We start from the raw sequence: 15,665 nt of genomic DNA, 5'->3' as shown, positions 1-15,665 counted from the left end.
AAAAAAGAAAAGAAAAGAAGAAAATTGAGTCACCTCATGTGCATGTTCCCAGCTGAGATAAAAAAAGATTATGCTCTGCCTTTTTGTTTCAGCTTTTATACTGTAAACAAGTAACTTCTTTAGTCTATTTAATATCATGTTTTTCATATTTTTGTGCTTTTTGTTGATGATGTAGCTATTTAAAATGGTCCCTAAGTGTAGTGCTGAAATGTTGTCTAGTGTTCATAATATAAGAAGACTGTGATTGCCTTACAGACAAAATAGGTTAGATGAGCTTTGTTCAGACGTGAGTTGCAGCGCTGTTGGATTGAGTTCAATGCTAATGAGTCAACAGTACGTATTAAATAAGGTGATACATATAAACAAACACAAATAAAACAAGGTTAGGTATTGGTCACTAGATAGAAATGTAATCAGAGGCTTTGAGGAACCTAACTCTGTATTTCCACTAGAAACAATTTTTTGGTATTTGCAAATTCATTGTTCACAGAAACTTTGTAGACCATGACTACCGTGAATAATGAGAACTGACTCTGAATAACATTTGATTGGTTCCTATTTTCTGAAAATTCCTGAAGGGTCATATTGAGAATGTTCATGTGACTTTGTATTCTTCATTTTAGAGGATGAAGTTAAGAGCACATTGAAATAAGAATGGGGAAATTTGAATTCTTGATTTAACTGTTTACTTGCCTTGGGCCTCAATTGGGAGAATAGATGATTTCCAGCTCAAGTCTTTAATTTAGGACTGTCTTAATTTCTTTCTAGCAACATACCTATGCTTTGTAAGAGTGGGATCAAAAAAACAAAAACGAAAAACAACAACAGCAACAAAAGAGAGTATATCATCAGAATTTTTTATTTTTAATCTACCCTTTCCCCCAAATTGTATTCTTGGATATAAACCCTGATTTAAGGTGACCATTATACAATTTCCTAATTCCCCTCTTTAGAGTGAGAATTCCAACCATTTGGAACAAGGGTGTTTCCTAACTTAAGTCTTAGAGGTGACAACATTTGGTTTCTCATTTTTCCAGCTGGTTTGTCACCTTTGCTTTGCACCTTCTATAGCTTTCACTCATGTATAAGCCTTCCTGAAAAAGAAAAGAGAATAACCAAATGACTCCTTTTTCATCTTAAAAAGATTCTAGGTTGCGCAAAGGCAAATATTATTTTATAACAGTCTGGGTAACACATTCTACCAAAGAGCAACAAATTAGGGCCAAATTGTGTAAGTGTCTATGATTTCTAGATAGAGGCTTTCTATTGGCTAGATTTGAGATCTTATACCAGAAACCAAATTACTATAAGAGAGGATCCTCCCCATCCCCCATCTCTCTCCCCCAAAGTTTCTTTCTTTTCTTAGAGGGCATTTGTTTTTTCCTGAAACAGTTTCACTGATTAATTTCAAAAGTTTTTTTTGTCCTCAAATTCCTAGTTTTGTGATTTTATTTTTGCCACTCACAATCTGTCGTAAACTGCTCTCTAATTTTTTCCCCTAGTGGACAGCCCAATCTAAGGATTTTATATTGCCCACTCAATAATCCAACTTGTTTAACTTAAATTTGTTGGGCATTGGACTAAGTATTAGTTTCTGCTCTCTGAGTGCATCATAGTTTATTTACAGCTATGATAAGGAAGACCCCTTTCCTCATTGGACTAGTGTTCTTAGTTTTTGCCTCTGGTTTTTATTTACCACTTCTTTTTATTGAGCATTTACTATGAGCTAGCCCTCGTAAGTGCTATACATTTTCTAGTTTATTCTTCATTACAACAAACGTATGAAGTAGATATGCTTATCCATATTTTTCACCTGAGAGATGGAGACTTAGAAAGGTGAGGTAAGAAGTTTAAGGTTACAAAGCTAGTCCAGGTGAACATAACTAGTCAGTGGTGGATTGAGACTCAGATCTGTCTGATTCCAATGCTTTGTGTGATGCTTTCTTTTCCCTTTCAGTGGTGTTTACTGTGGCATTGTACTGTTAGGAGTTCGGGGAGCTAGCACCATCTTGTGTTTGCTAGTAAATAACTCTTGGTGAGTTTTAAAATTCTGGCTGACTTCCTTTCACTAGGGGAATATCCTGGGGGAAAGAAGGGGTTGTGGGGGGGGTGCCTTTCCATTTACTATGTGGTTCAGTTGTGGAAGGGAAACTGGGCAGTGGGATCATGACCAAAAGTAAATTTCAAACATGGTAAAAATAAATAGTCTCCCTGGGTCCAGGTTAAGATGAAGGGTCAAGGTTAAGGAAGAGTTGAGCCTTATAAGCAGGCAAAGGATGAAGGCAGTAGCAACAGAAGGGGTCTTGATTTATTCACCTGTTTCCTCATCGAAAGCAGCCAGAATAATTAAGGTTTCCTCTTGCCGTGTAGCTCTCAGTGCCCTTTGAAGTGGTATGGGGCAGGCAGAGGTGGAGAATCCACCAGTCACTCTGAAAGGAGGTAAATATGTTTTTAAAAAAATTGAAACATGGAGAACTTGGCATTTTAAACTTGAGTCTTAATCTGAAAGGCATTTGGTAGAATAATAACAGGAGACTTTTATTTAAACTGAGGTAATGTAGATTAACTTAACGATGAGTGAGCTAAGTTAGAGTGGATTTATAATCTAATAAGTTATGTAACAGATAACCATAGTCTATAACTATTATACATAGGTAGTTCCAGACACATTTGAATTTGTTCATTGTGATAAGAGATTCTTCAATTTTCGTGTTCCTTTTAGAGAGTCTCTCTACTGAGTCATCTATTTGTGGTAAAGTTTGTCATGCTCTTTTAGGTGTGGGTTTACTTACAGTATAAAAATTTACAGATTATTATCCTGTGCTAATGATATACTTCTCTATAGTCCTTTGTAATTACAAAGTACTTATTTTTATAAAAACTTCTTAGTTATTTTTTTAATAAATTTATTCATTTACTTTATTTATTTATTTATTGGCTGCGTTGGGTCTTCATTGCTGCACAAGGGCTTTCTCTGGTTGTGGTGAGTGAGGGCTACTCTTTGTTGTGATGCATGGACTCTTCATTGCTGTGGCTTCTCTTGTTGAGAAGCATGGGCTTTAGGCACATGGGCTTCAGTAGTTGCATCACATGGGCTCAATAGTTGTGGCTCATGGGCTTAGTTGTTCCTCAGCATGAGGGATCTTCCTGGAGCAGGGATCGAACCCATGTCCCCTGAATTGGCAGGCAGATTCTTAACCACTGCGCCACCTAAGAAGCCCCACAAGGTTCTTTTATATTTGGTGTTTTACTCCAGTATCGTGGTGATGGTAGATGACTTATTGAAGGTCATAGAAGCAGTGAGATACACGACTCACAATTTAATTGCGGCTTCTTGAGTCTGAGGATATTTGTTCTTATAATAGGCAAATCCTGGTTAAAGAAAAAAATCTAGTTTATTAATATTTCCTACTTTTTATGCAATTACTCTTATTTATAATGCATGGAGATGGAAAAAATCTTTTTAAAAATCTACTAGAACTAAACTTGGGGCTTAGAACATATTTTATCTCAACTTCCAAAAAGTTTTATGAAGGAGAACCCTCCCCCTGCAGCCAATTATTGGAGGCCCAGGGTTGGTAAACTTTGCTTGTAAAACACCTGACAGTAAAAGTTTAGGCTTTGTGGGCCATATGGTCTGTGTTGTAACTATTCAACTTTTGCTCTTTTGGTATGAAAGCAGCCATAGATAAGATGAAAATGAATATGCCTGCCTGGGTTCCAGTGAAACTTTATTTATGGACACTGAAATTTGAATTTCATATAATTTCCATGTGTTACAAAATATTTTTTCGATTTTTTCAACTATTTAAAAAGGTAAAAGCCATTTTTAACCCACAGGCCATATTGAAATTGATGGAAAGGCAGACTTGGTCCTTAGACCTTCGTTTGCCAACTCTTGTTTTAGATAAGGAGAAAAGGGTGGCACTAACTTGGCTAGAATAGTGAAGGAGGGGAGCCATGCATGGTCCTATGCACTTAAGCTGCTGAGTCTGTGCTTAAGACTGAGGTGGCTGGTTCCTCCCAATAATGTCTCCTTGTCTTGATATTTTTCGTTCATTTGAGTCAAAATTTGGTGACTTTGCCTCATTTCCATGTCTCCTAGTGAGAAATCTTATGACTGGCTTTCATGTAGTTTAAACAAATTACAGTGATACATTCATTGTGGACGGAAAGACACTTTGATTTGTTCTCTAATTGTTTCCTGTGTGCAAATCAGTCCTACGGTTTTTCCCAGTGTGTGGTTAAGCTCCTTGTGAACTGGTGTATTTTCCCCCACAGCTTCTAGCCCAGAGCTAAACAGCCAACATTCGTGGAATTACATACTTCTCATTAACTGGCGAGGAGACTTCTAAAAATCCTGTTTCTACTAGACTGATTTAAAGAAGGGCTAGAGTTATACCCTTCACATACAAGCAAATCAGTATTATTATGTCCACGAACACACATGCTTTCCCAGACTGTTGTAGATGGTGGCTTTCTAGTTGGCATTCTATCACCAAATAACATCCAGAAATTGAACTTCTTTATAATTGTTAATTCCACTCTAACAAACCCCTCCCAGGAGATTTCTGGGAGCTTTCCCTTCTGACAGTTAAACTCACCACGTGAACAATCTCTCTCAGAGAACTTCTGGCACGTTGCTGTTGGAAACTGGGAGGGGCAGGACCAACTGAAATATGCAGAACCTCAGGAGTCTGGTTCAAGTTTGGTCATTTCAGAGAGGCAGTTCCCTGGCCTTGCTTATGCTCGGGAGCAGGCGGAGTTACGTGAACACTAATTCTAGATCGCTCCCTTCCTGTTGTGTTCAGTCTTATTTTAGCTTTCTGGTTTTACCTTTCCCAGCTTGAGTCAATAGAGTGTGGCCATAAACTCTGGATGCTGAGAGGTTGAAAGGTGGATTTGAACTTCTGCCTTCACCCTGGTTACTGGCCTGCCAGGCTTGTGCCGTGTACAAAGCAGTACAGTGACAGACAGCGCAAGAGAGAGGCAAACCATCGCTATTGTGGAATTTGTATAGTTTTCTGAGGCTTAGGATGCTTGGGTACAAATCCAAGTATTAGCAATATTCTTTTTTTTTTAATGGAATACTAAGGCCTAGCTGCTGTCTATTTTTTTTCCTCTAAAATCAGTGAGACCATGCTGGACTAAAATACAATGCCCTCCCAAAATAGGGTGGGGCGTTATTTAGAAAATGCATGCTTCTAAATAAGTAAAATAATATAAAAAATTCAGAAATTAGCTCTAAAATTGTTATAATTAATTAAGTCCAGAGAGGTAATGATTTCACTTTTTATAACTGGATACCCTGTATACTCCTTAAGTCACAAGTTGTGATATTGCATTTAAATTGCTGTTTTCACCAATATTCTTTATTAATATATATTAATTTTATTTCAGAAAAAAACAGATATTAGTAAAATTAAGGTAGACACATTTTTTTTTAAATGTTGAGATTTCCTAGGTATGTAGATGAGGGATTCCTGCAATATACGTATGTAAAATCCCCTTTAACTCAGAGTTCATGCTTCTAAAAGTTATTTTCATAATTTTTTCAGTCCAAACTGGTATATCAAATCCCTACTACTTTTATAAAGCAGTTTGAAACACTGTAAAAATACTTGCTTTTGCTATAAATAAAGAGACTAAAATCTTGATTAAATTCATAAATGTAGCTAGGCTACATAGAAAAACAGTGGAATTGCAGATAACACTCCCGTCTCTGCCAATCATGTCATTTACTGCTTGATGCAGATGTGAAACTGATCCATTACCTGTCAACTTTGATCACTTTATGTCTTCTTGGACCTGGCTGCATTTTCCAGAAAAGGACACTATTTTATTAATATCAATCAGGAAAAGAGAGGTGACAGCTCTTTTCCTACTTCTGCTTTTCTTTGATCATGTGGAAGAAGCTCTAGCCACAGGCGTAACATACCTAATTCCTCCCTAAGAGAAGTGACTTAATCGGATTGGTGAGTATGGGAGGCGTAAGGGGTAGCCTTCCCCCTTCCCCCTTTCTTCTGGGAGAGGGCTACCACGAAGGAGCCAGCATCTGCCATACGTTTCGAAGGAGCCTTAACTGTGCCTTCAGGAGGAGACTGGTCCCACTTAGACGCTATTTGGAATTGACACATTGGACTAATTCTGGGGAATGTAATTACAAAGCCTGCTACTCCATCTTCTTTCCTTTAACTCATTTCTTACTTTCTTCTTTGCAGGTTTGTGACTCAGACACCATGCTTGACCCTGCCTCATCTGTGGAGATGGTAAAAGTTTTAGAAGAAGATCCCATGGTTGGAGGTGTCGGGGGAGATGTCCAGGTGCGTATGGCTTCACTTTTATTATTTATTTATTTATTTTTTAGCTGCGTTGGGTTTTCATTGCTGTGTGCTGACTTTAGCTGCAGGAGAGTAGGGCCTACTCTTCATTGTGGTGCGCGGGCTTCTCATTGTGGTGGCTTCTCTGGTTGTGGAGCATGGGCTTTAGAGTGTGTGGGCCTCAGTAGTTGCAGCACTTGGGCTCGAGAGCTCAGGCTCAGTGGTTGTGGCACATGGGCTTATTTGCTCTGTGGCATGTGAGATCTTCTTGGACCAGGGATCGAACCCGTGTCCCCTGTATTGGTAGGCAGATTCTTAACCACTGTGCCACCAGGGAAGTCCATGTCTTTACTTTTTTCATGAGTCACTTTTAGTAGCACACTTACTCATTGATTCTTTGAACATATATTTATTATACACCAAACTCTGTGCCAAGTATTGTTTCTGGTGCCAGAGACATACTAGAATGTGCCTTGGACCCACTTTATACCCCTTCTGCTATCTAAATTGATAAAGTAATTTATGATTTATTTGTTTAATCTGGGGTTAGAACACATATACATAGTGGCTGATAAGTTATATAAAATATAATGTAAATGTGTAATGATTTCTGCAGTATCTTCATAAGCCACAACTTAACGTTCTGGTAAAATGATGTTGGAACCCATTTAGTACAAGGGTTAAAAAATGGAGCTACAGCAGGAGATGGAGTCCATACAGTACGCTTATGTATTTAAAAGCTGAGCAGTATATGGTTGGTCAAAAATCCAAATCGGAATACAAAGGAAAAAAAAAAGAAGCAGCAACCCAAATTTACACTAGAGAGAAAGTCAAAGGAACAATTAATTACGTGGATTTTCCAATTATTATTCATTTCCCATTACTTGCTCTCAATGGAGAAACAATTAGTGAAACAAATATTGATGAAGGTAATTTGAAATTTATGGAAAGGGAAAACAAATATGTGAAAATATATGAAGATTAAAGTGAGTCCTTTGCAAAAGTGCAGTTAGATTTTCACAAAAGGTGAGAAGCACATGGAATTTTGACTTTAAGCGTAGATATTGCGTTGCCATGTAACCTGTATTTATATGCATGGTGATAGTGAAGGCAGAGAAAATGCACTAGATGGACAAAGAAATAGTCTGGTGATAAAAAGGAAATGTGTAAAATCCAGATGAAAACTGAACAAAATTGAAACAGAGGAGAGAATTAAGACATATTGCCCCCAAAAGCTAATAATTTTAATAGCGTTTGTGTAGAGCATTATTCCAGGATTCCAGTTTTGGGGTGAAGCCAGAGCAAACACTTTTATCATTGGCATTGCTAAAGAGGGGGAGGAAAGAGAAAAAGAGAGTTGGATGAGTTGAAATAAGAAGAGAATAGGACTTAAGAACCTTCAAATATGGGATGATAAGAAAGTGGGAGAATAATTTAAGGGCTGAGAACTAAAGCCTAAAAAACATCCCAGTATTATAACGTAACAAGAAAAGGAAACAAAACACACAAGAGTAAAGAGAGTGATGAGGTAGAAAAAAATTATTGTCAACAAGTCCCAACACATACACACAACTTATCAAATTAATCTATTAATACAGAATCAAAGAAAATCAAGTAAAATAATGTTTAAAAAAGACAGAAGCCAGAGTAGAAAGATTAAAAAAACAAATATTATTCTAGCTAGTAACCTCACAATGGTACAAATTTTTTGTGGAATTTTTTGCTGGAGCTCACCTTTATTTAACTTAAAAAAAAAATTTTTTTTTTCTCAATTTATTTTTTGGCTGCCTTGAGTCTTTGCTGAGCATGGGCTTTCTCTAGTTGTGGCCAGCAGTGGCAGCACGGGGGGGCTACTTTTCCTTGCGGTGCACAAGCTTCTCGTTGTGGTGGCTTCTCTTGTTGCAGAGCACGAGCCTTAGAGTGCGTGGGCTTCAGTAGTTGTAGCATGCGGGCTCAGTAGTTGTGGCTCATGGGCTCTAGAGCACAGGCTTAGTATTTGTGGTACACAGGCTTAGTTGCTCCGCAGCATGTGGGATCTTTCTGGCCCAGGGACTGAACCTATGTCCCCTGCATTGGCAGGCAGATTTTTAACCACTGCACCACCAGGGAAGTCCTAATTATTTTTACTTTTATTTTTCTTGCAGATTTTAAACAAGTATGATTCCTGGATCTCCTTTCTCAGCAGTGTGAGATATTGGATGGCTTTTAACATAGAAAGGGCCTGTCAGTCTTACTTTGGGTGTGTCCAGTGCATTAGTGGACCTCTGGGAATGTACAGAAACTCCTTACTGCATGAATTTGTGGAAGACTGGTACAATCAAGAATTTATGGGCAACCAATGTAGTTTTGGAGATGATAGGCACCTAACGAACCGAGTGCTGAGTCTGGGCTATGCAACAAAATACACAGCTCGATCCAAGTGCCTTACTGAAACACCTATAGAATATCTCAGATGGTTAAACCAGCAGACGCGATGGAGCAAGTCCTACTTCCGAGAGTGGCTGTACAATGCGATGTGGTTTCATAAACATCACTTGTGGATGACCTATGAAGCAGTCATCACTGGGTTCTTCCCTTTCTTTCTCATTGCCACAGTAATCCAGCTGTTCTACAGGGGTAAAATTTGGAACATCCTCCTCTTCTTGTTAACTGTCCAGTTAGTGGGTCTCATAAAATCATCTTTTGCCAGCTGCCTTAGAGGAAATATCGTCATGGTCTTCATGTCTCTCTACTCAGTGTTATACATGTCAAGTTTACTTCCCGCCAAGATGTTTGCAATTGCAACGATAAACAAAGCTGGGTGGGGCACATCTGGAAGGAAAACCATTGTTGTTAATTTCATAGGACTCATTCCAGTATCAGTTTGGTTTACAATCCTCCTGGGTGGTGTGATTTTCACCATTTATAAGGAATCTAAAAAGCCATTCTCAGAATCCAAACAGACAGTTTTAATAGTTGGAACGTTGCTCTATGCATGCTATTGGGTCATGCTTTTGACACTGTATGTGGTTCTCATCAATAAATGTGGCAGGCGGAAGAAGGGACAACAGTATGACATGGTGCTTGATGTATGATCTTACGTTGGATGTTTGCAGTTACAGATGCAGACACACACAAAACCTTAGTTCCTCTAGGGACTGTATGGTATTGTGGCATCATATAATGCCACCAAAGGAGACATATCACTGCTGCTGGGACTTGAACAAAGACATTTGTATGGGTTTATTTTAATTCTGCCAAAGTAAAATGATACATGAAGAAGAAGAACTCAAATTTAACCTGATATTTCTATGAAAATGGGAAGAATTCTTTGTTTATGCACTTTTTCCTTACTGTACATCCGCCTAACAGTGTTTTGCCCTATATACCTCACTAGTCATGCTTCATGTGGGTTATCATGGAAGAAAAGGATTTTGGAAACTCAAGGAAAAGGTCTTTCAACATATACAACCTAACTTATGGACTGTGTTGATAGCTAATTTTTTTTTTTTAGAAAGGTTTTTCTGTTTAACTCTACCAAATGAAATGCCAAAGGAAATTTTACAGGCCATTGGCTGTGCTGTATTTTTATATAATTGTACTGTGTTTTAAAATTTTGTATGCCAATTTTAAAACAAATTTTGCATATTTTATATTTTACTTCTCTGCCAAAATACACCTGTTCTTCATTTTTTTTTTAATAAAATAGGTTCTGAAAAAATTCATACTTAAAAAATTTCTACCCAAAATGTGAAGCTTGGTTGACTGATGCTGTTCATGATAGAAAGAATAAAATGTTTCTCTCTCTCTCTCCCTTTAAAATTGAATAGTTTATTTCTGTGAAAAAGTATTTAAACTCTCAATATTTTAACTTTTTTTCATTTCTTTTAGAAAAGGCCAATATACCTGTCACACTTCGGGAGTAGAAATTCATACTTGTGTGTACAAAAGAGAAGTCTTTGGAAATCAAGGCCAAAGGGGTAGAAAAGTGCAATTTTTTCATAAAATTGGGGAAAAAAGGGAATGCTAGTTCTCAAAAGAAAATATTAGGCATCCAGCAGTGGACAAAATCTGGGTATCAAAGACTGTCTTTGGAGAGTCTCACAGTGTTTTCCCAGGCTAAGTAAAAAGGAAAGTGGGAAAAATTATCTGTATGATTTGGACAAATACAATGCAGTTATCATTTTGTTCTGTGACCTGTATTCACTGGATCCTGTCTATATGTTGAACATACTTTATCTTCCTTCTTTTTTCCAGCTTGTCAGTTCACTTTACACGTGAGTAAGTGGTTTATACGGGTGAGTAGGATAAATTATAATAAGGATAAAGCATATAGATCCAAAATTGGCAGAATCAACCTCCACGTGTCCTCTTTAACTTTCTAGGGAAGATTTTTTTCTGAATTATACAGATAATTGCTTCATCTCTTCTCTTCTTGGCCTACATAAATGTGTTTACATAGTAAACATGATATCAAGGTTTAATAGCTATATCAAGAATTCGCACATGAAAAAATTGATGGACCAGGTACCCTCAGCCTGGTTAATTTAGCTACTACAGGGCCTCAGTTATCTACTTTGACTTTTGACATGACCCGTCTTGCCTTGTAGCTGGTGCTGTGTAGACCTGTGTTAAAAACACAATTGAACACATGAAGAGTTGCATAAAAAGTATTGTGATGAAGCAGAAATGTGGAGAAATGTTCAACCATGTGCTTCCTGCCTTTCTGCTTCCTTTTTATGCAGACATCTATATTCCATCCATCCTGCCTAAGAAAAAACTGCACATTCTACCTTCAGAGTACAAACAGGTACATAGTGTTCTACAACTTAGACTCTCACTGATTGGAGAGCTTGTGGGAAAAAAAACAGACCATGCCATTAAATGAGACTAAAACTTGAGTTTGCCTTTTTAACTATTTATGTTCTAAGTTAAGCTTTGATAACATTCAAATGTCAAATTCTCTCATTCTTATAGAAGATTGAATTAATTGCCTGTATTTATTTTAGCAATTATTCAATGTATTTCCAGTATAGGATGTATGGTATAATTGAATTCTTTTTTGTAAATAAAATATTTTTGATAAGATTATTGCCTTTTTTTCTAAGGGAAGGGGGAATTCAAACAAAGCAAAACAAAATATTTTATTTTGATTGTGAGGGTATGGATTTAAGAATGGGGTATATAGAAAAATAAACATAGTTGGTCAAAGATAATAGAAGTCGTTTCATGTTACTAATCAGAAGGTAGAAACCTCCAAAGTTGGTATGGTTGAAAATCTGGAAAAATGAGAGAGACAGAGAGAAAGAGACAGTCCCAACTAACACAACTCTTGTCTTTCTTTAATCTTCTCTTTCTTCTCCTTCCCTGAAAACAGCCCAGATTTAGACAAAAGTTGCTTCACTATAGTAATCTGTCATAGTGGCAAAAAAACAAGGATTTTTCAGAGAAGTCATAGGTAAGTTTGTTATAGCATCATTTATGAATAATAACAAAATCTTAAAATGAGATTTAATAATGAGGGCAATAATTAAATGAATTACGGCATTTCCAAACAATGGAATATCATTACCCATTAAACATAATGTTCTCAGAAAATATGAGGATGTTGGAGAAATGTTACATTAAAAATAAATAACCATTTTGTATAGTAACATCCCAATTTGTAAAAACAAAAATGTTTAAACGTGGTTATCTCTACTCTTGGGAGTATGACCGATTTATAATCTGTATACATGTTTGTATTTTTCAAGTACCGTAATCATGTATTGCTTTTATAATCAGAAAAGGACAATAAATATTGCTTTCTTTAAAAAGTGGGTTGGGGCATCTAATAGCATTTCCTGGTTTGAGGAACTTTAATAGTAATTAAGTCATTTCACTACTTAATCCCTCAAATTCATCTTATTTCCCAATTCTTTTTATTATTCGGTTCCTAAGAGTCCTTTATTAGCTCGGTACAGTTAACGTTAAAGAACAAAACACTATAGCCATCGAACATTATTGCTACTCTAGACACCAAAATAGTGATGGTTCCAGTCCCAGTAACTTACTGATAAAGTCACTTGGTGCTATTTAGGGGTTGGCAACCTTTTAATGTAAAGAGCCAGATGGTATACAATGCAGGCTTTCCTGGTAATATGGTCTGTCATGTGACTACTTAATTCTGCTATTGTAGCACAAAATCATCCGCAGGCAATATGTAAACAAATTTGTGTGGCTGTGTTCCAATAACACATTATTTACGGACACTAAAATTGAATTTTGTATAATTTCCATGTGTTTTTCCTTTGGTACTTTCCAATCACTGAAAAATTTTAAAACTATTCTTAGTTCACTACTATTACCAAAACAGGTGAAGAGACAGATCTGGACTGCAGGCCATGGTTTAACCACCCCTGGTCCTTAGGAATCTGTTGACTTCTTTGTACCATTGAATACTCACACTGACACCCCATTTTTGAGCATGTGCCATGTGCCAGGTACTGCCAGAAGCACATTTTATGAACCAACTATTTTAGTTCTCATATCTGTCCCAAAGGGCTCTATTATTGCTATTTTACAAGTGAGGGATCTGAGACTTAAAGACATTTGATTCTTTAAAATCATAAAGCTAGTGAATTGTGGCAGTGGCATTTAAATCTAGGAATTCTGATGTCAGACTGACCCTCTAATTTCAGTTTCCACAAGTATGTTGACATATAGAAATGTGATTGATTTTTTTTTTTTTTTTTTGGCCTCACTGCATTGCATGCGGAATTTCCCCCACCAGGGATCAAACCTGTGTCCTTTGCAGTGGGAGTGTGGAGTCTTAACCACTAGACCACTAGTGAAGTCCCAAACTGACTTTTTTTTAAAATAACTTTATTTTATTTATTTATTTCTATTTATTTAATTAATTTATTTATTGGCTGTGTTAGGTCTTCATTGCTGCACACGGGCTTTCTCTAGTTGCGGAGAGCTGGGCCTACTCTTCGTTTTGGTGCGCGGGCTCCTCATTGCCTTGGCTTCTCTTGTTGTGGAGCACGGGCTCTAGATGCGTGGGCTTCAGTAGTTGTGGCACATGGGCTCAGTAGTTGTGGCTCAGGGGCTCTAAAGTGCAGGCTCAATAGTTGTGGCGCACAGGCTTAGTTGCTCTGTGGCATGTGGGTTCTTCCTGGAGCAGGGATCGAACCCATGTCCCCTGCATTGGCAGGCGGGTTCTTAACCACTGCGCCACCAGGGAAGCCCCCCAAACTGACTCTTTAAACTAGTGCCACTCAATACGTCTTACTCTGTCCAGCAGCAGCAGCGTCACTTGGGTATTTGTTAGGAATGTAAATTCGTGACCCCACCCCAGACCCACTGAATCAAAATTTCAAGCTGGGCCCCGGAATTTATCTTTAAGAAGATTCCCAGGTGACTTTTACTCACATTCAAGTTTGAGAAGTGCTGCTTTAATTTAGTATCTTATATTGTTTCCCTTAGACAAAGTATAACTTCTATAATTCAATTCAAACACTTGTATTTTCCTATTGAACTTTTCTACTTTTACTATCATATATGTATGTTGGCAAAATCTGGTTTCAATGAAGTTTACTGAACACCTGTCATAATCAAGAAATAAAGAGGTGTATATGTTCTCTATACCCAAAAAGCTTAATTGTACAAGAGTAATATAATCATATGAACTTTTGATGCAAAATGAAATAATAGGGGTATAAAGAGTGGTATGGGGATTCAAAAAAAGCAGGAATGAAATGTACAATTAGCTCTGTAAAGGTAGGCTTCGAGATAGGATGGTATTGAGGCTGTTCTTAAAGATGTGCAAATTTGGGTGAGAACTCGAGACTTTCAGATGAAAGGAATCATATGGGAATTAATATGGCAACAGAGGTGTGATTTTGATACGTGATTTTAAAACAGAATTGGCAAGTTTAATTAAGGTGTAGGGTGTGTTTAAGCAAGAGCTGAGGTTTAACTACAGAAAGTAAATTTCAGGGTGGGTCTGGAAGACAATAATCCAACTAGGAGAAACACTAGAATGTGATGTTTAAATCTGAAAGATCGTAGTACATGCAGATATTTTTGAATAGGGTGCTAACATTGTTGTAAACTGAACTATTTTATGGTGGCTTGGATTTGAATATTCCACAGAAACAATTATGGTTATAACGTGATTTGGTTCAAGTGTGCTTATAATAAACTGGTATTGTCCTTCCAGGTACTTGGCTACTCTCATCATATTTCCTCCAAATCTGCCTTTCATTTCACATTCTCAGCTGATGAATAGCATCACCTCTTGCCAGTTGCCCAAATACTATCTTCAGCTTCTTTTATATGCCCTGTAATCAGCAGGTCACTACAACCATTTGATTCCACCTCTGCATTGTCACTCAAATTCATCTCTCACACGGTTAAGATGTTCTGTATCTCTTACCTGAACTGTTAAAAACACTTCCTAAGGACTTCCTTTTCCCCCATTTCAGTTTCATCCAATGGATCCTCTACATTTCTGTCAAAACTATCCTTCTAAGGTCTAATTCTGAATACAAGGGTTTAACTTAATCTCAACGTCAACAAGATAAAAGCATTAAATGTTTAAGAAAGATTCAGGGTTGATGATTATCTACTTATATCCTCTCTTGCAAGCCTTCATCCTCCTATTTTTGCAGTCTAACTAAACTAGATGTTTTTGTTCCCTCTTGCACACACTTTGCCCTTTTTCTTTATCTTTGTTGGCATTTTGCTCTGAACCTGAAATGGCTTTTCTCCTCCCCATATCTTCTTGTCAAAATTCTTCTATATCCTTCATTCAAGGCATAATTTTACTATCATCTTCTTCCCCAAATACCTCAACCTAAAGGGATTTCTCGCTCCCCTTCACTCTCATAACATTTCGTTTGATCCCTGTCATGCAGTCCAGGCTTTTTCCTCTGCCTTATGTTATGAATATCAGTGCACTTCATAATATCCTGGTAGACCAAAAGGTTTTTGGATTTTTTTCTGCTTGTTTTTGTTTTTTTTTTTTGACATACCAAAAAACTGCATATATTCAAAGTGTACGATTTGATTTTTTTCTTATTAGTAATGTATATATAGCAATCCCAATCTCCCAATTCATCCCCCCAACGCCCCCCCCCACTTTCCCCCCTTGGTGTCCATATGTTTGTTCTCTACACCTGTGTCTTTATTTCTGTCTTGCAAACAGGTTCATCTGTACCATTTTTCTAGATTCTGCATATACACATTAATATACGGTATTTGTTTTTCTCTTTCTGACTTACTTCACTCTGTATGACAGTCTCTAGGTCCATCCATGTCTCTACAAATGTCTCAATTTTGTTTCTTTTTATGTCTGAGTAATATTCCATTGTATATATGTAC

General features: G+C 37.2%; 1 protein-coding gene across 1 annotated transcript in view; it reads left to right on the top strand.

Annotated features, from left to right (window-relative positions):
• The window catches only part of HAS2 (hyaluronan synthase 2), a 30,304-nt gene extending 18,195 nt beyond the window's left edge, over positions 1 to 12,109 (top strand). The window contains exons 3-4 of the mRNA XM_057735706.1: positions 6,222 to 6,323; positions 8,465 to 12,109. Of these exons, the coding sequence (XP_057591689.1) occupies positions 6,222 to 6,323; positions 8,465 to 9,394 (1,032 nt within the window). The 3' untranslated portion in view covers positions 9,395 to 12,109. The remainder of the gene's footprint in view (positions 1 to 6,221; positions 6,324 to 8,464) is intronic.
• Positions 12,110 to 15,665: the final 3,556 nt, after the last annotated feature.

Source organism: Hippopotamus amphibius, chromosome 5 (genome assembly GCF_030028045.1).
Source record: "Hippopotamus amphibius kiboko isolate mHipAmp2 chromosome 5, mHipAmp2.hap2, whole genome shotgun sequence".
In the NCBI taxonomy this organism is placed as follows: Eukaryota; Metazoa; Chordata; class Mammalia; order Artiodactyla; family Hippopotamidae; genus Hippopotamus; species Hippopotamus amphibius.
This window is presented reverse-complemented; position numbering and strand designations above follow the sequence as displayed.